The sequence below is a fragment of the Benincasa hispida genome, chromosome 2 (genome assembly GCF_027475165.1).
Source record: "Benincasa hispida cultivar pf3 chromosome 2, pf3_genome.v1.1, whole genome shotgun sequence".
In the NCBI taxonomy this organism is placed as follows: domain Eukaryota; kingdom Viridiplantae; phylum Streptophyta; class Magnoliopsida; order Cucurbitales; family Cucurbitaceae; genus Benincasa; species Benincasa hispida.
The window spans coordinates 65,060,624-65,083,899 of record NC_143479.1 but is presented as its reverse complement, the minus strand read 5'-3'; the positions used below and the strand labels follow the sequence as shown (position 1 = coordinate 65,083,899).

General features: G+C 36.4%; 1 protein-coding gene across 4 annotated transcripts in view; it reads right to left on the bottom strand.

The window, feature by feature from the left end:
• The window catches only part of SCC3 (sister-chromatid cohesion protein 3), a 46,589-nt gene extending 26,490 nt beyond the window's left edge, over nt 1–20,099 (bottom strand). For 3 of the 4 annotated variants that reach the window (XR_005480196.2, XR_005480197.2, XM_090310734.1), the window contains exons 1-12: nt 19,832–20,096; nt 19,600–19,707; nt 19,295–19,514; nt 18,806–18,918; nt 18,499–18,591; nt 18,167–18,330; nt 17,834–18,070; nt 17,605–17,749; nt 17,326–17,504; nt 17,110–17,255; nt 16,897–17,024; nt 11,542–11,715 (exon numbers count right to left, since the gene is read on the bottom strand). Coding sequence is in view for 2 of the 4 variants with exons in the window: in XM_090310734.1 (XP_090166860.1) it covers nt 11,542–11,715; nt 16,897–17,024; nt 17,110–17,255; nt 17,326–17,504; nt 17,605–17,749; nt 17,834–18,070; nt 18,167–18,330; nt 18,499–18,591; nt 18,806–18,918; nt 19,295–19,514; nt 19,600–19,653 (1,653 nt within the window). In the remaining 2 variants the exon portion in view is untranslated. Of the gene's footprint in view, nt 1–11,541; nt 11,716–16,896; nt 17,025–17,109; nt 17,256–17,325; nt 17,505–17,604; nt 17,750–17,833; nt 18,071–18,166; nt 18,331–18,498; nt 18,592–18,805; nt 18,919–19,294; nt 19,515–19,599; nt 19,708–19,831 lie in introns of all 4 variants that reach the window. The other variant, XM_039023410.2, reaches the window with a different exon arrangement.
• Between the last annotated feature and the right edge of the window lie 3,177 nt (nt 20,100–23,276).

Sequence of the window (23,276 nt, the reverse complement as noted above, 5' to 3'; positions counted from 1 at the left end):
GCATGGTCGCCCTCCAAATGACAAGTCGAAAACTGGGCGTGCTCTAGTGGGTGAATCAATTGAGGGGGCTGCACAACCTCAGACACAGCCTCCAGTGACCAATCCTGGTGATTCAGGTATCATAGGGATCGGAACAGTTGCTCAATCAGGTAACCCTCAATCTTTTAGTTTCCTTGTTGAAGGGAATGAATTATGGATTCTAGATTCAAGAGCAACCGATCACTTGACTGGCTCATCCGACCGGTTTCTCTCATACTATCCAAGTGCTGGAAATGAGAGGATTCGAATTGCGGATGGGTCCTTCGCTCCTGTTGCTGGAAAAGACAGACTGTCACCATTTCAGGGATTAACTCTGCAAAATGTCTTACATATGCCCAAAATTTCTTACAACTTATTATCAATAAGCAAAATAACAAAAGATTTGAACTGTAGAGTTGTCTTCTCACCAGATACTGCTTTGTTTCAGGACTTGAGCTCGGGGAAGATGATTGGCACTGCCCGATATGACAGAGGCCTATATTTCCTTTCTGTAGATGCTTCCTCCAGAAACTTGTTTAGGACTAGTCTTTTATCTTCGTTTACTATATCTTAAACAAATTATTTATTGTGGCATTTTCGTCTTGGACATCCTAGTTTTCAATATATGCGATATTTATTTCCTCATTTATTCCAAAATGTGAATGTTTCTTCATTATCTTGTGATGTCTGTATACGTGCTAAACAACCTCGCGTGTCGTTTGTTTCTCAGCCCTATAAACCTACCCAGCCTTTTCATCTGGTCCACAGTGATGTTTGGGGTCCCTCAAGCATCTCTACCTTGTCTGGTAAACGGTGGTTTGTAACTTTCATCGATAACCATACCCGACTTACATGGGTATATCTCCTTGCTGATAAGTCTGAGGTTTTATCTACCTTCAAACAGTTCTATACCACTGTATTAACACAGTTCAACACAAAGATTGCCATCCTTCGAAGTGACAATGGTCGTGAGTTTGTCAACCACACCTTCCAGGAATTCCTAGTGTCAAAAGGGATCATCCATCAAAAATCGTGTGCATATACTCCACAACAAAATGGGGTGGCTAAACGGAAAAATCGTCATCTCATTGAAGTTGCTCGTTCCTTGATAATTCCAGCATCTCTTCCCTCGTACCTGTGGGGAGATGCAGTTCTTACCGCAACTCATCTAATTAATAGAATGCTTTCACAAGTTCTAAAGTTTCAAACCCCTCTTGAGTGCTTCAAAGAGTCCTATCAGTCTACCGTCTTATTCCTGAGGTTCCTCTTCGTGTGTTTGGGTTTACAGCCTTTGTTCATACTCATGGTCCACACCGGACTAAGTTTGCTCCACGAGCTAAAACATGTGTGTTTGTCGGGTATCCCCTTCATCAGCGAGGCTATAAATGCTTTCATCCATCTTCCAAAAAATATTTTGTCACTATGGATGTCACGTTCCTTGAAGATAAACCGTTCTTTCCCGATAGTCATCTTCAGGGGGAGACCACGAATGAAGAGACTAACAGTTCCACATACTCCATATCCATTAGCCTCAATCTTGAGCCTAATCTGAATATTCCTGAACCTGAGCCTAGCCCCAATGTTCCTGGACCTAGTCTTGAACCTAACTCTGCTCCTGTTGTTCCTAGTCTACCTAGTCTTGAACCTAATTCTGCTCCTGTTGTTCTTGTGTCGGTTCTTCCTACTAGACAAGTGCCCTGGATAACATACTATAGGAGGAATCTCAGAAAGGAAATTCAGGAAACCCCTGGTATTCCATCGGAAAGTGTTCAAGCGTCGGAACCAGCTCAGGTTCAAGATCCCGTTGTTTCAAAGGAGAGTCTTGAAGAAAAGTCTGGGAACATAGAAAATGATGAAATGGGCTCAAAGAAGGTTGAAACTTTAGGAAGTAATGAGATGCTGAAAGATCCTCAAGAAGATGCAGAATTGTCTCAAAAGTCTGATACTGAAGAGGGACAGACGAAAACTGACAACTATGATACCACTCTGGATATGCCAATTGCTCTGAGAAAGGGAACCAGGTCATGTACAAAATACCCTTTGCATAGTTTTCTGACCTATAGTAATACTTATCTCCTGTTTTTAAGACTTTTACTACTCAGCTAGATGCTCTAACAATACCTACCAATGTACATGCGGCCATGGAAGTTCCCGAGTGGAAAGCAGCAGTAATGGAGGAAATGAGAACTCTTGAGGCAAATAAGACTTGGGAGTTAGTAGCTCTCCCTAGAGGTCACAAAACAGTTGGTTGCAAATGGGTGTTCACAGTGAAGTATAAGTCTGACGGAACACTCAAGAGGTATAAAGCCAAGTTAGTTGCTAAAGGGTTCACTCAGACGTATGGGATTGATTATTCAGAAACTTTTTCCCCAGTGGCTAAGTTAAACACGATTCGTGTTCTTCTGTCTGTCGCCGTGAATAAAGATTGGCCCCTACATCAACTAGATGTAAAGAACGCATTCCTAAATGGTGAGTTGGAAGAGGAAGTTTATATGAGTCCACCTCCAGGTTTCGAAGCTAAAGTTTGGGAATCATGTTTGCAAACTCAGGAAGTCTTTATATGGGTTGAAGCAGTCTCCTAGGGCATGGTTTGACAGGTTCACCGTGTTTGTTAAGTCTCAAGGGTTTGTTTAGGGGCATTCTGATCATACCTTGTTTACCAAAAAATCACCCTTAGGAAAGATTGTTGTGTTGGTAGTGTATGTTGATGACATCATCCTATCAGGGGATGACACGGCAGAAATTGCTAAGCTAAAACAAAGGATGGCAAGTGAATTTGAAATCAAGGATCTTGGTAGTTTAAGGTATTTTCTAGGGATGGAAGTGGCAAGATCAAAAGCAGGAATATCTGTATCTCAGCGGAAGTACACTCTGGACTTGTTAAAGGAAACAGGAATGGCCGGATGCAAACCTATTGACACTCCTATTGAGGTCAATAGCAAACTGAAAAGTATTTCGGAAGGAGTTCCTGTGAATAAGGAGAGGTATCAACGCTTAGTAGGAAAACTGATTTACTTGTCTCATACTAGGCCTGACATCTCCTATGCTGTGAGTATAGTAAGTCAGTTCATGCAAAGTCCATATGAGGAGCACATGGAAGCTGTGACTCGAATTTTGAGATATCTAAAGTCCACCCCTGGGAAGGGCTTGGTGTTCAGGAAACATGACACACGAAGCATCGAAGCATATACTGACTCAGATTGGGCCGGATCTGTGACTGATAGAAGGTCAACCTCAGGGTACTGTACCTTTGTATGGGGAAATTTGGTAACTTGGCGGAGTAAAAAACAGAGTGTAGTGGCCAGAAGTAGTGTTAAGGCAGAGTATAAAGCTATGAATCTGGGAGTGTGTGAAGAAATCTGGTTGCAGAAAGTTTTATCTGATCTTCACGAGAGTAGTCCGGGGCCCATGAAGCTGTATTGTGATACTAAGGCTGCCATCAGTATTGCGAATAATCCCGTGCAACATGATAGAACCAAACATGTGGAAATTGACAGGCACTTTATTAAAGAAAACTTAGACCGCGGAGCTATTTGTATTCCCTATGTACCTTCAGTCCAACAGATTGTAGATGTTTTTACGAAAGGGTTATCAAGACAGATGTTTTGAAGCTTGTATTAGCAAGTTGGGTCTTGCCGATATCTATGCCCCAACTTGAGGGGGAGTGTTGAAATACGTTGAATTAGCCCTAAGGGCATTTTTGTAATTTTTGCTATATTTGCTAAATTAGGGTTTCACCTCATTCTATTTATATCTGAGGTTGGGTCTATTGTAAATATGACATTAAATAATAAGTCCTTTTCTATAGTGGTTTTTCTTTCCTGAATTAGGGTTTTCCACGTAAACTCCTTGTGTCGTCTTCTTTTCTTCTAGTTCAATATAGAGTAATCTTCAAAGACTCTTGAGAGTGTGCACCAAGAAGAAGCATTTAATCGAGCAAACTCAAAACGATCTAAACCATGGGGAAGCTTTATTATGGAAGACTCAGTTTCTTTCAAACCATAATTCCACTAGTAAGGCTTTTTACCACATTGCTCCAAAGCAATTTAGGTCTCTTCTTGAGGGCTGGCCCAACCAAAATCTGCAAGACATCGCTCTGAAAATCATATCCAAAAACCCAACAAAGGTTAAAAGATGGGAGCAAACGAGACCAACACTTTTTAGCATAAACACAATCGAAAAGTAGATGCTGTAAATCTTCCTGGTTGTTCAAACTCAGTGGCCAAATGTGAGGTGAAAGGCAGTGAGAGGGAAGCTTCCTTTGCATGACTGTAGACAATTTAAGTTCCCAAATAGCATATAATCCATATAGTAATATTCACTCTCTGTGGACTTTTAGATTTCAAAACCCTTCTCCAACAGATTGTCTATGGGGGAGGCCAAAGATAGATGATTAACAAGATATTTAACAGAAAGACTCCACTTGCTTCCAATGACCAAATTCTTTTAGGAATACTAGAGGGTCTTTTTTATCCGCGAGCATGCACAATAAGATCTGGTAATCACTAATTTCTTCCTCTTTCAGCAAGTTTTGAAAAAAATAAAGACCATGAGTATGTGGAGGAATCCCAACGGTTGGAGATGGAACCTTTTGGTTTAAGTGCGATCTTAAACAGCCATGGAAATCTGTTTTTAAAAGGAAATTTGTCCAGCTAAGGATCAGACCAAAAGGCTGTTCTTCCCCCATTCCCAACCTTAAACACCGCCAAATCTTCAATCTTTAGCCACTTATTGAAATTACTCAGCTCTTCAAGTGGTGCTCGGGCCAAAAAGTGAATTTGGAGTGTGACTTAAGTATTGATCATGATCAACTGCACTCACCTGCATTGTAAGGTTGAATCGCTTACCTTTCTTTATCTTGGTCTCCCCTTGGGAAGTTATCCCAAGAAAGTTACTTTTTTTTTTTTAAAGGAAACAAGTCTCTTTATTCATTAAGAAAATGAAATGAAACTAATGCTCAAATTACAGGAAATCAAAAGGATCAGCAGGTGCACCCGGGCATCTCAACTAGGTTGACACCCCTTTAGCACCCATCATCACATCCGAACACTAGAAAATCCTCTAAATTAAAACAATACAAAGGGATACAATTCTAAAAGCGAGAAAGAAAAAACGAGCTGGAAAAGTAAGGGAGAGAAAGAAAAAACACAGCCTTGAGAACTAAAGTTTCTTTGTAGCATGAGCTTCAAAATGCCAGAGAAAGAAATGAATGCCAATTCAGACTAATTTCCTGACTAGAGTATGCTGCAAAGGAGCTTGTGAGGGAGCACCAAAGAGAGGCTTTCAGCTTGGCTGCTTCATAACTCGGTCAAAAGCTTTCTCCATATCAAGTTTAAGGATCCATCCCTTCTTCTTTTTTGCTCTATACTCTTCAACCGCTTCATTGGCTATAAGGATGGGATCCAAAATGTGTCTTCCTTCTACGAATGCACATTGGGAGGGAGCAATAATGCTGGGCATAATCCCTTTCAATCTCTCAGCTAGCACCTTAGCAATGACTTTGTATATTAAGGAGGTTAAGCTAATGGGTCTGTAATCACTAACCTTGATTGCTACTTTCTTCTTTTGAATTAAGCATATGAAGTTCTCCTTTATACAAGCATTGATCTTGTCATTCTTGTAGAAGTCATTAAAGGTATCTTGGAAGCTTGACTTTAGAATAGACCAAAATTTCAGCAAGAATTCTGTGGTGAAGCCATTGGAGCCTGGGGCTTTGCTTTTGCTAAGGGTTTTTATGGCTGAGAAGATTTCTGTGGCTAAAAAATTATTTTGCAAGAGGAGATTCTGATTCAAATTCACACAAGGCCAGTCTAGGTTTAACGGAAGATGCCTCTGCCCTGGGGATTTTAGAAAAAGGCTGCTGTAATAATTGATTATTAGGCTTTCAATTTCTGCACTCGACTTTGTTGGCACTCCTTGCTCATCAACTAACTCATTTATAAAGTTTTTCCTCTTTTTTGCTGCTAAGAATCTGTGGAAAAAGCTTGTATTCTCATCTCCCTGCTTGAACCAATTTAACTTGCTTTTCTGCAATAGGTTGATTTCTTCCAACCTATATAAGGCCATGAGTTCTGATTTTGATGAAGACCAAACTGCATAGTCATTTCTGGAAAGGGGGGAAATCTCGACAAGAGTGTCCCATTTTTCTATTTCTGCTAGCAGCCTCTCTTCTTTCTATTTTAGTTCTTCCTTATTGCTGTGATGACACTTTTTCACTGCTGTTTTCACTTCTTTCAGCTTCTGATTTAGTACAAAACCAGCCCATCCGTGCACTTTACTGTCAACCCATGCTTTCTCTATAATTTGGGTGCAATCTTTGTTGAGTAACCAGCTATTACAAAACCTGAAAGGTGAGGGGCCCCAGCTAAAAGAACCGGCTTCTAGTAAAATTGGGTAGTGATCTGAAAAAATTCGGGCTTGTCTATTGGTTCTAGAATTTTCAAATAACTCATCCCATTCTTTTGATATGAAAAAACGGTCTAGTAAGGATCTTGAAACAGTGATACCTTCCCTTGACCAAGTGAAGTTCCCATTACTCAATCGGATTTCCATGAGTTTTGCTTGCTCAATGAACTTATTAAATTTTCTCATACCTCTAGTACTTTGACGCAAGGGGAATCTCTCATGTGCCCACCTTGTGATATTAAAATCACCACCCATACACCATACCTCTTCACAGTTAGCTACCAAGGAAAGTAGTTTTTCCCACACAAATTTTCTTTCTTTGTAATCGGTTGGCTCATATACATTAGTGACCCAACAAGTCTTTACAAGTAGTGGTGCATTTTATTGAAAGAGAGTAACCACCTTTGAGGGTTTCTACTACCGAAATCAATGCTTACGTTTCCCTCAGCTGTATAGAATTGCTGTACTGCCCAATGGGTCTGTTTTCGACCATTGGGATATTGAAACTTTTCATGGATATTTCCTTCAGAAGATTGTTGAAAGACCCATAAATTCTTAAAGTTGGTGAACTCCTTCAAATTCTTGGCTGCTTCAGATTCTGTTGATAAAGAAGCCTATATGGAAGTCTAATAACCCAAAAAAATTAACATTCTTGTTTGGGTTATGATCTTTGGAACGTTGAATTGCTCTTCGGTTCTTCAAAGGAAGATGCCATTACATTACTTATCCCCATCAATTTGCCCTCTTCGTCAAGCTGCAAGTAATGATCTTCAACATCTATTTTTTTATTGTAGCTTCTACTTGGCATGTTGGCAGAAGTTCTTTGATGCTTTTCATATTCAGTGGGTGTTCAGTGGTTGCTTCAAGGAGAATGTTGTCCAAATTTTGGGAGGTCCTAAGTTGAAGACTAAAGCTTATTTACTTTGGGCAAATGCGGTGAAGGTTTTGCTTGTTGAAATTTGGATCGAAAGGAATGAAAGAGTTTTCCATGAAAAGTCCTTATCATGGATCAATCGCTTTGAAGTTGCAAAACTTAATGCATCCACCCAGTGCTCTCTTTCCAAGCTATTCAAGCTTTTCGATGAAAGACATTTGTTTAAATTGGAGAGCTTTCATCTTCCTAGATTAGATTCAACTTTCCTCTTTATCTAGTTCATGAGTTCATTCTACACTTTATTATGTATCTTCTTAGGTTGAGCATTGACTTTTTCATTATTTCAATATTGGGGTATGATGAGGATGCTATGGGTGTGTCAACCCAGTATCTGGATGTGCCTATCGATCCCCTCTTCTTCAAGTTTACAATTTTTTTTAAAAAAAAGAAAAGAAAAGAAAAGAAAAGAAGAAGAAGAAGAAGGATCAATGGCAAAAGGGAAGAAGTAATCTACGAAGAGATTATACATGGAAGAGATGATTCTATCAAAGTTCTTTCACGAATTCGAGATGACGACTAAAAAATTTCTTCCCAAGGTAATCTTTTAGATTTGGGGATGAATCTTCTCGAAGAAATGATAATAAGAAAATAAATTACTAAAAAGACCATGAGGGAAGCCCACAAGCTGAACACCAAATTCAACTAGCTCAACCAAAACTTATACTCAAAGTCAATGGGAGTCGAGTCAATTTCACAATAATGATGTGTAGACCAAAAGGAAGATTTAAATTCAAATGCAGATCACCCTGCTTTAGAGCATGAAGCTTTGTGTACATAGGGGTGTTTGAGATACAAGCTAACTAGATGACTACTAACTAACTAACTAATCTTTTCACTTGAAGTCAACCGGTCAGTAAAACATTCCACACAGAACATAACTCATAAGTAAGACAACAACCCAACCAGATTACAATAATGCCCCTCTAGATAACAAACTAGATACATCACGATCCACTCCCTTAAGACCAAACTCGACCTTGTGTTAAGAAGCAAGGTGGAAAGGAGCACGATACAGGTGGAGGTCAACTACATTAAAAGCAGGGTTGTTGTTCAAGTCAGATGGTAATTCAATATGATAAGCATTTGCTCCATAAGCGCAGAGAACACGAAAGGGTCCAAGCTCTCTATTATTGAGTTTATTGTACGTGCCAACTGGAACACGATCTTGTAGGCCAAATTTGCTGCATCCATATTAAGTTGCACTTATTTGTGAATCCATGATCCTTTCATCCATCACCTCTGCTTCACTACTAAGATCAACGGAAGAAGGTAAGCTAACCAAATTCACAGTAAGGCAAGGTAAAGAAGTATATTCCACTTTAAAGGGACACTTTCCTGTCGGTCAATTCTTCATGAAGTTGAAGACAAATTCTGCTTGAGAAAGCACCAAATCCCATTGCTTTGGATAGTCCCTACAAAGACATCAAATAAGGTTCCCGAGTGACCTGTTTGTAACCTTAGTGATGAGTCGTGGTACTATACTAAGGGTGGTATTGAATTTCTTCCATAAAGTGTGTCAAAAGTGCCTAAAGAACTTAACATCCTTATCAGAAACTATAGACTCTGGGGTGCAGTGTAATCTTACAACTTCACAAAAAAACAATTTAGTAATCTTTTTTAAAACAGAAACTAGACTTTTCATTGAAGTAATAAAAAGAGACAAATGCTTTTAATACAAGCAAACCATGTAATAAACACAAAAAATACATAAGAACAACTTAGTAATATAAATAGCATCAAGAACAAATCTATCCAGGTGGTGGTTGGAGAGGGTAAAGGAGTGTAGAGCCCTGCATTTGTTGAAGTCTTCATTGTTGTTTGACAAATGAAACAACGTAATACAAAATTTTGGACATCTGTACGAATTTATGGCCAATAGAGACAATCACTTACTAAATCCAAGATCATGTAGCGTCCAACATGACCAGCTAACCCATTGGGGTGTAAATCTTTGACAAGTGATTCTCGTAGAGTAGTACGTGGAATACATAAACAATCTCCCTTCAACAGAAAACCATCAAAGGTATGAAAATCATCACAAATCATCACATGTGACTATCACTACCACACTCGAGCGACATACTTCAGCGACCACCTCCGACGAAAACTCCGACAAAGACCATCTCCAATGATCAACTCAGTTGACAACAACCTACGATGACCAGCACCGACATTCACCTCAAACGACCAACTCCGACAAATACCATCTCTAATGATCAACTTCGGCAGCAACCATCTTTGGCAGCCAACTCTAACGATCACTTCGAGCGACCAACTCCAAAACCACCAACTTTGTTGTTCATCTCCAACGACTAACTCCAATAACCAACTCGAATGATAATATACTAAAAGAAAAAACAAAAACAAAAGACTTGACTGGCAAAAGTGCTTTTAAATATAAAATTGAAAATATTGGTTTTTAGCATTTAATAGTCGTCTTTTGGAGTAATTTGATATTAAGGATAATCAAGTCATCCGTATAGACCTATTTGTCACAGACATCCAGAAGATCGATTGTTTCTTAACAGTCCCACCACAATCTAGGATGAGGTATTGTGTTGCATCAACTTGGTAGGACTAACTAGTTTGACTATCTTAATGAACAATATTTTACAATATATTTTTGTATGCATGAAATCACATTGTTGTCTTTGCTTATATGCAATCCTATTTTTTGTGCATGTTCAATTCATACGTCCCACAATAGTTTATCTTTTTTTCTTTTCAATTGGAGCGATTTTTTATAATCACCTGTAGCTATTGGGTTTTCCCTATTTCATTCCTTCCATGAAATATTTCTTTATCCAACAACAAAAGATATTGAAATTATGCTTCTTATATATAGATTATTTAAAAATAATAATTATTATTATTATAAAAAAATGGATGTGCATAGAGTCATCCTCCCCCTCTAGAAAGAGAATCTTTCCCATCTATCCAATTTCTTTCAGAATCTATCTATGACAGGTTGGCAAAAAGAAAATTGTTCAGGGCATCAGTAAGCCAAGATAAAGTAAGGGAAGATATTCAACCATACAATTTAACTTTGAAGAAAAATATCGAATCTTGGACTCCCCACATTAATTCTGCAAAGAGATGATTTCGCCCAATTAATCTTCTGTCCCAAGCACCATTCAAAAACCTCAATAACTCTAATGAGATTTTCCAGCGTACTTGCAGAAAATAAAAGTATCTTTATTAAATACTAAATAGTCACATGAACTTTATCTTTACTAACCACAAAACCTTCATAAAGGAATTTAGAGAACGCATTTTCAAATAAGTCACAAAAAACTTGACTAGCCAATAGAAATAAGAAAGGAGATAGTGGATCTCCCTGCCTTATTCCTCTAGATGCAATAATTTGCCATCGTGGTCTACTATTAATGAACACTAAGAATCTAGGGTCTCGTATACACCCCCCCAATCCGTTGTATCCATTTCTCATTAAAGGCCTTAAGAGACATAATTTTCTCCAAAAACTCCCAATTACACAATCAAAAGCTTTTTCAATGTCAAGGACTCCAGCTTCAAGATCCATCCTTTCTTTTTTCTAACACGTTATTCCTCCACAAGCTCATTAGTAATAAGAATTGGATTTAAAATTTGACTACCTTCAATAAAAGCACTTTGATAAGGAGATAAAAGAAGGCATTATCGCCTTAGTTCGCTCAGCAAGAACTTTGGCAAATATTTTGTAAATTGAGGAAGTTAAACTGATTGACCGAAAATCTTTAACACTGATGGCGGCCTCCTCCTTCTGAATTAAACAAATAAATTTCTCCTTTAGACAAGAATTAACATGCCCATTCTTGTAAAACTCCCTGAATAATGACAAAAAGCCTTCTCTGAACAAATGCCAGAACTTAAGAAAGAATTCAACGGTGAATTTCCATTTGGTTGTATTTGCAATCTTTGTTCTTTAATGTTTATTTATTTTAATGGTTAAGCTTCATATGGTTGTATATGCAATATTTGTTTTTTCTTCCTTTTTCACTCCATTTGCGAGTTTGTTTTTAAACATTTTTTCCTTTTTATTATATCAATGAAAAGTTTTTAAAAGAATGGAGATTATTCTTATTATTGTGGGAATTCACATGGAACAAGAGGATTTCTATAATTGAGATAATTCCTTTTATCACTAAACATTAAAGAAAGGTAGTAAACCATTACATATTGCATACCTTTTGAGCTTTACTGAAGTACTGCTTCCTATTATCCGTGGCAGGAACAATCCTTTCCCCAACTGCCTTTTTGACAGATGCAGAAAGGAGACGAACCAAGTTTGTGGCATCCTCATCAGTAAGCTCAATTCTTGGATTTTCATCTAGGAGCATGGAAATAATGCACTTCCAGTCCTGCAGTCAAAATTTGAAACAACATCCATCTAAGAATACGACTTTACCATGCAAACTTTTTCAAAAATAAAAACAAGAATTTAAACATATTTGCTGCTGCCTCTATTTACTTCTCTATTCTTTGGAAGAACAAGTGGTACTAAATAATAATATCAGTAATGCAATTTTGTCTTGAAAGCAATCTAAAACTCAAAATTAAGCAAAAATAGTTCCCCATATTAGACAAGATTGATTTTCCTTTCCTTTTTTTTTTTTTTTTTTTTTTGAAAAGGAAATGAGGCTAGTGCTCAAAGTACAAGAGAATTATACAAAGAGCAAAAAGGCCCAAAGATCAGGAAGCACACTGGGGCATCTCAACTGGGTTGACACCCCTTTAGCACCCTCATCATTTCCGTACAAAACCATCCTCAAGATAAATAAAAGATAAGATCGATTTACTCTCAGACCTTTTTTTTTTTTTTGTGATAGACTTGTTCTTCTCAACTCAGACCACTGGAAAAGGTGAATTGACAAGGATACCATAACTGTAATAGCCATCAATATATTTTTGTTGCCAAATTATGAACTAGATTAAAGCAGCATTTAATTATGACATCAGGTAGGAAAATCCATGGTCAACTGGAAAATTAAATTTGTCTCCAAGGACCCCATAAAAGATATACTATTTTTCTCCCATCAAATGCCCCAAAACAAAGCACACTCCAGACTAACACTTCTTCCTTGCCTAAATTTAACATTCCCCAATAAAGAAAAGACGATGATAACCTCTATCGTTTGCCTATAGGACAAAGGAGGACAGAAACCGAACAAAAAAGAGAGTGAGGCCCCCGAAATTAATAGAACATCAGTAAAAAATAAAATTTAAAAAAAAAAAAAAAAAAAAAAATATCTTAGCAAAAAGATGATAAAGGTGAGGCAATCTGCTACAAAGGGGGGGATCCCCCACCCATCTATCCTCGCAGAAATAAGTCCCCTAGCCCATCTCCCACCACGCACTGAATCAACACAGAAAAAGAATGGAACTCACAAGAGATTTCTTTTCACATATCCCTAAATGTGTCTTATGTATGGATCATGCTTAATGGTAGTATTAGTACCTTGGATGTTCGTAAGAAGAGAGTTCATTCCAAGTGTTTTTCACCGTCGATCTGCCCTCTATGCTTCTCGGATGTTGATTATCTTAGTCATGTTTTCTTTGAATTGTTTATATGCCAGATTGATTTAATCTAAATTTTTAGGCATGTCAAATGTGTTCAGAAACAACATTTTGCAGCTTATATCGAATCCTTTTCTTAGTCCCAACTCCGAAGGCCAAGTTGATTTGGATTGGTGGAGTAAAAGCTAGTTTATCTTAACTATGATTAGAATGTGATGTAAGAAGAATAGGGGTTAATTGGGTAATTAGGCAATATTTTAGGTTAATTCCCTTTTTAAACCCTATTCTTCTTACATCACATTCTAATCCAAGAATTTAGTTAATTCCCTTTCTTGGCTAGATTGCTTCGAATCTACTCATTTGAAGGTTTCCTCGCAGTGTTCTTTAATCCAAGAAGTTCAGGGGTTTCTCTACGCAAGACATTTGTCTCAACTAGGTTGGCTTCATTTACCCCTCTTAGCATCAGAATTTTCATTGATGAACCAGTCTTATTCCAAAAAAAAAATGATGAACCCGTCATGCTTTTCATTTGCTCCTTTTACGTATTTCTTTTAAAGGGTGTCAAGCTTTTCATGAAGGAATTTGCTCCTTCTATGTATTTTTAATTTTTTTTAATTTTTTTTTAAACGAATCGGAGCGACGAAGAACTGAATCTCAGTGGATCGTGACAGCAAGGCCACTCTACCACTTACAATACCCTGTCCTTCTATGTATTTATATTATGTTTTTTTATTTTTGCTATTTTTTATCTTTTGAGCTTTGACTTTTTTCATTCCATCGGTGAAACATTTGTTTTTTGTTTAAAAAACGTAGCAATGTTCCAATATTTTTTTAAAAATGGAGTGACAAATACACCCACAAATGAGACCTATGTCTACTTGATGCTGAAAAAGATTAATGTAACAGAGATGATTGATTTAAACCTATAAGTTCGGTCACCTCTCCATAAAAGATTCTTGTAGAAGCGTTGGCGGAAATATTGAAGAAGGCTCTCCCCTTGATCATCAAGCTAAACAAATGGCCTGTGTGGCGCAGCAAATCCTTGATGCCAGAGGTTGTTGGAGATAGACTAGAGTGAAAAGAAGATGACTTTTTATTGAAGTCAGATCTTAAAAAGGCATGTGATAAAGTAGAGGATGTAAGAAGAATAGGGGTTAATTGGGTAATTAGGCAATATTCTAGGTTAATTCCCTTTTTACCCTCACTTGTAATAAAACTATATAAATAGGGACATTCTCCTCTTCTGTGAAACATATTATCATTCTAATATCAATGAAAATGTCACATTGTCATTCTAATAAAAGATCCATGATCTTGATTCTTGGAGGATTACTCCTTTTTATCTATTTAAGTTACAACAATTTGGTATCAAAGTCGCCATCTAGGCCAACATTGACTGTCGTTGGTGGAAGACCAGTAAACTCTTAGCGACATCGTTCCCAAGGGGGGGCTTCATGAGGTGTGCTTATTGTCAAACAACGCACATCTAATTAAGGGGAACCCTTGAAACTCCAAGAACGAAAGAAGAAACCAAAGAATTTTCAAGATTTTGTAGGAATAGACTATTGTCGATCAAAGAAGAAGTCTAAGAAAAAAACCAGCAATTGTTATAGGCAAAAAAAATAAATAAAATAAATAAATTTAAAAAAAAAAAAAAAAAAAAAAAAAAAAAAAAAAAAAAAAAAAAAACTTCCAAAAACAATGCTTGAATTCTGACTCAAGTAATTCAGAAGAAGAATTCCAACATACTAATTTTGCCCATGCTCGATTTCCTCAAAGAACATATCATTATCCACATTGAAAATTTGGGATGGAATTAGAAGGCAACAATATTGAAAAAGGGCTCAACGATCCAATGAAACCTATTTTTCAGGAAATCAACGTAAAGATTGGGAGTTAGATGAATTAAAGAATCATCAAGAATCATCAATATGGATGTTTACAGCCCAAGAAGAACGTTCACGACGCGAAATTACTCTTTTGGTTATGAAACACGATCAAGAAAGGTTTATTCAAGAAAATCAATGGATGAGTCCTATACCCACTGCGAGACTAAAACATATCCAAGAATCCAACAAAATGACTACTTTGACCCCGTAGCATAGGAGGAAATAAAGAAAACAACAAAAGAAATCCAACATTCATTGGGAAAAGCAACGCAATATATTGATCAATTATCAATTCATTTTCAAGAGTTCAAGAGCGGATTGATTTCATATACGGAAGAAAAAACAAAGGAATCACAATTGAAAATTTTTCAAAGAACATCTTGAAGATAAATTTGAGAAAAATCTTTTTGAGACCCATGTAGTTGACAGAGGTGATTGGGGTAAAAATCACGTGAACGAAGTAGAAGATAAAAAAGAAGAATTTAAAAATGTTGATTCGGAAGTAGTCTCGAGTGATGAAGAAGATGGAAATGAGGTATCGAACATCAAATCTCTAAACGTCGAGACGGAAATCAAAAAATCGACCAAGAACGCCACACCAATTGCGTTTGAAATCGTTTACCACAACGTCAAAGAACTTGAAGAAAATGTGATTCTTGAAGGGTTCTCTTCGGAAGCTAATTCTTTTGTGATTGATCCTATGATTACGATTTTTAATGAGCTTGATGGAAACTTCTTTTTTGGGTATATGGCCAATGGAGAAATTCATCTTCCGGTGGCAATATTGGATTTTTTGTCTCGGATTTACTTCTTTAATCGAAATAATTTTGTTCAAAATGTAGGAGGTTGATTTGTCCATATGCCATTAAACGAGTTTATTTTACTTCTTGATTGTTTCATTTTTTTCTTTTTAAAACTTGAGGTCGAGTTTGCTTTTTGGAGGGGTAGAATGATGTAAGAAGAATAGGGATTAATTGGATAATTAGGTAATATTCTAGGTTAATTCCTTTTTTACCCTCACTTATAATAAAGCTCTATAAATAGGAACTTTTTCCTCTTGTATCAAACACATTATCATTCTAATAAAAGATTCACAATCTTGATTCTTGGAGGATTACTCCTTGAGGCTACTTGGCTACATCATTAAATCAGCAAAAAATTCTGTTTCGTATTAAAAAAGAAAAATTATTAAATATCTTTTTAACTGTCATCTAAGAAGCACATACAATGAAAAAGACACACAACGGCATATCAATTAAAAAAAAAAGGTAGAACAGGACACTTGGGGACACGTTAATTTTTTTTTACAAAAATAAATATACGTGTGCATATTTTGACATATTGTGAAATATGCACGCATATGTTTAACAAAATGAAGAAAAAACAGAAACGGAAAAAATAAGGATAAAAATGGAAGGAAAAATAATAAAAATGGGAAAAGAAAAAAAAAACAGTAAGAGAGATCACAGAAGTTGCCAATAGTCATAGATCTTAAAGTTGAAGTTTTCACCATCGATGAAGTTAGAAAGAAGAATCGGATAGCATGGTGTGAGGGGGGTTCGAAAAAGGGAGATTGTGGCTTAAGTCTTGAGGGTGAAATGTGTTAGTAAGTATGGAGAAAGTGTCTAAAAACCCTAGAATTTTAAATAAGTTGGTCTCAACAGTTAATTCTAATAGCTTAAAATGCCCCTTCAATGGGCTGCCGATAATGGGTCTTGTTTCATTTTCTTTTTTTTATTAAATTTTTGCAGATGGCGTGTCCTCGGTGTGTTCTGGCATGTCCTAACGTGTCAAAAAGCAAAATAATAATAATAATAAAATAATAGACACACCAGCTAGCGTGTCGGAACATGTCCGCATCCGACATGTGACTGACATCGACACTTGGCCATTTTAGGAGTGTCGATGCTTTATGTCATAAAGAAAAATCTCAAAAAAACTTCCAAGTAACTCAGATTGGAACGCATTTATTTTTCTTGAATAGATCTTACGTTTTGCTCAGTTAAGTTTGTATTACTGTTTTATTTGTGTCATTGTATCTTGAGCATTAGCTCTTTTCATTTCAACAATGAAAAGTTGTTTCCTTTAAGAAAACAAAAAAAACTCAGACTAAACTCTTTTTTCACTCTAACATACCTTCATGGCCTTCATATATTCCCAAACATCATCAACAACATAGATGCTTAATATTGGATCCGTTGAGAACTCTCTCAGGATTTGCAACATTCTGCCAAGATGAACCACAGAAGAATTATTGCCATCACCTGAGACAATAATTAGCATCATAGTTACTTTCTCTAAACACACAATAACAGCAAGAATGAGATATATTTATAATTAGAGCAAAACCTCTCCGAGAAGATTGGGAGCTATTGAACTTCTGAGCAATCAAGTGATCATACACTAATGCTCCTATGGCATGTCTGATCTCTGGTGGATCATCAATCAGTAAATCATAAAGGGGACCCAAGTCATCGTCTGCTAAAAGTTGATGTCTGAGACACAAAAATAATCAAATAAATGTGTAAAATAAACAAGCTTTCAAAATAAATTCTACTCAGTTACCTTAGTAGTTGTTTAACAAGCCCTATGGCACACACAGCCACAGAAACATCAATGTCATCTGCCAATTCAATCATCCGATTAGAAAACCTCTCAGTGAACAGACTTAATGTCGGCACATTATCATCCACCTCATAAAGATTCTGCAATGCAAGAACAGAAACTTTTCTGACTCCAGCATTCTGCAACAGCAAAATAAGAGAAAACATTGAAGATGTTTCCACATAGATGGTAAATAAGAACAATAAAGATTTGGTAAATATTCCAAATCAAGTAACTTACTTTGTCATTCAATGTCCATCCAAGATACTTTAAGTATAAATCCTGCAAAAATAGTGATGGGTAGGACAAAATCCATACTCCTAATGACTGTATGCACGACATTCTAATGTTTGGATCAATATCTCGATAACGATGCACAAATAACCTTCAAAAGAACACGCTAATCAAAATAGGAAGTAATGAAAAAGAATCCAACATTCCTAACAGAAATATAAAGAAAATATTGTACCCAGTAAAAATCTTGCGCATCATTTCCTCCAACACCGTAATATTTTCATGAGTCATAGAAAACCTTTTATTTAAAGACTCCACACGAGGTCCCTCAGCTCGTTTCTTCTTTTCAGCATCTAATTGTCTACGAGTAGTTTCACGTTGAACACCAAGCATTTTAGCAACACTGATGAAAGATGTAACAAGTTGGAGACCCATCAATGAGGCTACTTGACGATAAACCCTTGGAGGAGTACTGCACCATATTTATAAAAATTACTCAAGGGAGAGACATAATTGTTTTAAAGAAAGTAATAAATGATATAATCAGACTTTGCTACACTTTACTAACCATGATAATGCAATTATGTAGTCCACACATTTATCAAATAACACGTGATCAAATAAAGGCCCATGTTGACACTCGTGGACCAAGTGGTCCCAGAATGACTCAAGATTATCCTTGAAGTTTTTGAACTCCTTCCTTTTAGAGCTTTGATAGTCTTCAACTTCACCCTGTGATACAAAAGTCCAGACAATGCTTTAAAGGAAAATTTGTACACATTTTCAGAGAACTGAAAAAAAAATTGATAGTAGAGTGATGATGATTGATGACAAGAACGTAAAAGAGAGTTTAATGTTTAAAAAATGTGCATAAAAGATAAAAAGGCAGGTTTAGGATACTCTTTTTGCGAGATTGACAAGAGCAACAACAACGTCATCAACATCAGTCTCTTCTAGGAAGTCACCCTTGATATGGTATTTAGTTCCACATGCCTGAAAGTTTGTAGATTTCAATAATCAACAATCTTTCTTCAGTTACAATACAGCCTCTATAAGAGGATGGTCTCGTAGTTATTAACCATTAAATAAGGATCCCAAGGTTCAGGGGATCTAAATAAGCTGCCCAACTACTTAAACTTCGAAAGAGAGGGTTACTTTATAAATTCTTTCTCAAATTAGATCCGATAAAAATAAAACTTTGAATTACCTCAAACAGCATTGATAGTAGCTCAACCATTGAAGTTTTTGGATCGTTTTCATATCTCTCCACCCAAAGCTTAACGACTTGAGGAATAAGTTTCCCATTTCCTTTTATAACATCTGCAGAAAATAATAGGACATGATGGTGCTTATCAAGATTTCCCTCATATCTCCTAAAAGCATAATATAGCAAGTCTAGTATCGAAACTATGAGGGAGCACCCGAGAATTGTTTTGATTCCAAATATGCACGCCCGTATAGTTCATGTACGGGCATTAAAGAGTTTTTTTTAGAACGTGAGCACAGTTGCAAAACGATGGAAAGGGCAGTAATTCATTGAGCTGTATCACCATGACTAAAACCCATTCAACCACAACCCCGTTTCATACTTTCAATTATCAAAATTACAAGAAACGTCATTAAGTGGCAGATAAATTAAACCTAATTCAGAAAATGAACATTCGTCATGCCGATAAATGGATATAAAATTAGTTACCAATCAGACTCTGATCGGAGACTTCATGCGCAGCACTCGAAGTGCCTTCCAAACGGTGCCGCTTAGTTTTAGGAGCCCGAGCCTCTTCAAAGTTTTCAGGTGAACTATCTCGGTCAGCCTGGTCGCTAGCATCGCTGGTCCTGTCATTGTTGTCGGCACCACCCCCATCTGCATTGGTAGGTTGAGCTTCGGCGGGTACAGTTTGAGCCCGGGTCCTTTTCTGTCTCCAAGACCATAAATAACCTTATATAAATACAAAAAAGGAAAAAAAAAAAAACTTCACGAGCACTGAGATCAATTATCACCGAGCGGCGGCTGGTCAGTCCAGAAGAAATAGCAGCAGCAGCAGTACCCTCCATTGTTCTTAAAAGATCAGCAACCCAACACGCACTACCTATGCGTGGTCCTCAAAACTGCGAATGATCATATCAAACAATCAAAGGCGTAACAGAACCAAAACAAATTCGAGCATAATTAATCAACGAAACAAGCCCACAATTGAACAGACAGCCTAATAAAAACATATTGAAATTTTACCTAGACGAAAATTGAATTTCTACAAACTGGAAGAAGAAGTGAAAGCAGTGTGTTGATGAACAGAGGCTAGGGTTTCCCACGCAGACGTCCCCACTTGACACTGTCCTATAGCGTTAGCCGGTGGCGTTGCTTCCTTTTGATAGATGGTGCATATAAAATTTGGCCTGAAAATTATGCAGCGAGAAAGAAGAAGGTAAGCCTTCGGTGGATCACACGAGTGGAAAATGATAATCTCCCGCCATATGACGAGAAGTCATCGCAACCCAACCCGAATTTTGTATATATATATATATATATTCTTTTTATTTTTAAATTTTTAATATTTTCTTTTAAAATTATTATGATACTTGTCTTTGTTTAAAATTTACAATAAATATCATAGATATTTGATATTTAGCATCTTGATTTTATGAGATTTTAGTTATTAGTAATTTTCAAGTTAGTCCAAAAAAAATATCCTCGACCCAACCCAACCCAACCCAATCCATGTACACCCTAGGCGAACTTGGCCATTTGTTGGCACATATTATATATATATATATCTTCGGTAGGGTAGGAATACCCAGAGGTCTCTGTTTACCGTTTTCTTTGGGGATCAGGTTTTTAAATCGATTACCTGATAAATCTTTATTTGTTTTGTTCCAACGAATCCAACATAATTTTGTCCAACTTAACTAGAAATGTTACATGCACAAAATTATTAAGTGATTGTTTAAATTAAAAAAAAATGAAATGCATGATGCAAAAATAACCATAAACTCGTTTTCCAAAACTCCCACCAATACTTGTTTACTTAAAAAAAAACAATAAATACACACACACGTATATATAATTATTGAATAAAAATGTTTCCAAACAAAAAATAATCACCATAAAAACAGATTATTTATGTAAAAACAAACAAAAAAACTACATTGGATACTCTGAACTCAATACCCCAAACACCCAAAACATAAACATATGAAATCCTCATATATATAATCTACACATACCATACATGAATTTCAGACATCATATCTCATCTTAGCGCCCCAAACATTCTCGTAATATATTTCAACTAATACATCATCTTTAATTGTGGCTTGATTCAATTGTACTTCCAATCCTCCAAATCAAGATTACCTTAAGCCAAATACCAAAAGGTTTAATGATTTTAACCCAACCAACAACGATTTAAATTGATTAGAAGCCCTAAACACTTACTAAAGGTCACTGAAACACCTTCGAATTTGTTGAACAATAGTTCACAACCCCCTAAACCTTCAATCAAAATATTATAAGTATTGCTGGACAATAGTTCACAACACTCTAAACCTTCAATCGAAACATTAAAAGTATTGCTGGACAACAGTTCACAACACTCCAAACCTTCAATCATAACATTAAATCTATGCCAAAAGTTAATTAGTATCCAAGGAATTCAAGAAAACCCCATAAATATTACCAAAACCAAGTCCCTTGCTAAAATCCTCCCCCCTCCCCCCCCCCCCCATGCTTAAAGGAATTGAGTTCAAACGTTAGAACAAAGCGGGTAACTAATTCAAAGTCGTTCAAGACGTTGAAACCCCAACTTTAACGTTGCTGCATGCGAACCCAATCAACTTCGATGGTCATGACTTGTAACGGCAACGATGCATAGATCAACGTGTGTGGCTGATTGCTGTGTGTGGAAAAGAGATCGAGAGAGAGATTAAGTAAAGAAGTAACTCACCAGCGATGCAAACGTGGGCGGCAGCAGAGGTGAAGGGACTGGAGCATTGGCGACAAACGGTGGCCACGGAATGGTTGGCTGTGGTGGGTTGTCTTGAAGGAACCATTGAAGGTCCTTGATCGAAAAACGGGATTGGACCCAAATCCAAAATTTACAGACACATCAATTTTACAGTAAAAACATATAGAAAATTATGCATCTAATTAAAATACAACATGCTATAAAATAATTAAAGAAGAGAAAAAATGGGTTTAGAAACCTTTAGAAACTTTCTTCAAGAAAGAAAACCTTCTAACCAAATTAAAAAAATAATTTAATATATATTTATATGATAACCATCCATTAAAAAATTAAATAAGTAAATAAATAAATAAATATATATGATAACCACCTTATCATATAGTATATATTAAACTATATGTTATATCAAATATAACATATAATCAATAGTTTTAATATTGCATCATATACAATATAACTTATTGTTTCTTTTCTCTCACTAATGACATTTAATATAAATCACATTCACATTAAATTTAACAATATGAATCCAATTCATAAAATTGATATTTGAATCATATTCAAATATTTATTTCCTCTAATAAATAGTTAATATTATAATGTATCAAATACATCGTAGTAATTATATCACATATAATTAAATTTTAATTAATTATATCATATATAATTAATTTGAACAATTCAAATTAATCCAAAAACTGATTCTCATTTAATCCCGTTAAGCTACCAAGGGGACCTCATAGATCAAATTATTCACCTTCCGTTAACTGTCGGGCACTCCGCTAAAGCAGTTGCACTCTTCATACTACAGATATATTTCTATGTCCATTGGATATAACAAATCAACAGTATAGTGACCCTTCACAAATTGCTTGTAAGTACAATTGGGCCAAAATTACCATTTTATCTTTGTAGTTACATCTAACTCCTTAAGTACCACTGATCCCTCTAATAAACAATAAATCATAGTCCAACTATGACTAAACTCCTCTCAAGCCAAGAGAGGGTGTGACGCAACATTGTTCAAACCCCGAAATTAGCCCTTAAGGGAGCAATTTATCTACTTATCCCGACATTAGGGAATGAGTGAATTCTTTCTTGTGTAAATGTGTTTCCAGCTCCCCAGTCAGACGAATCCCCAAAATGGTAGGCTTGTTGAGTCGGCGATCTGGCTACTGTCACCCATACAAATAAAAGGATCGCCTTCATAAGCAGGAGCTCACAACTCACTCAAAATTCATGTCATGTCACCTATGGTCATCTTGGGGAAATGTAAGTCTCTATTATGAACGACGTTATATAATGAGACTAAACATTTTGTGGTCCAGTCTTATGCAAACTCCTTTGTATATAATACCCCAGCTTACATGCCTCTACATGAATGATCAGGATCAGATCATTTGTAGCATTTTACAATAATTGTAACATCTACAAAGTGAGTCGTGTTCGAAATGTCACCAGGATAAGGTATCCAACCTTATCCATCTAACATCTTCAATGATAAGGTTTATTATATTTTATTTTATTATCGCATCTTTACTGTTTTACTTTATTTTATCGCAATTTATATACCTGTACAAACACATTTTTAAAGATTGAAAACCTGGTCGCATATATCATGAACATATCACAATAACCTAAAATAGTCCTTGAGTGTGACCTCGAATCACACCGAGAAACTTGCGGTGGAATTACACTTGGTTCCATCGTAAG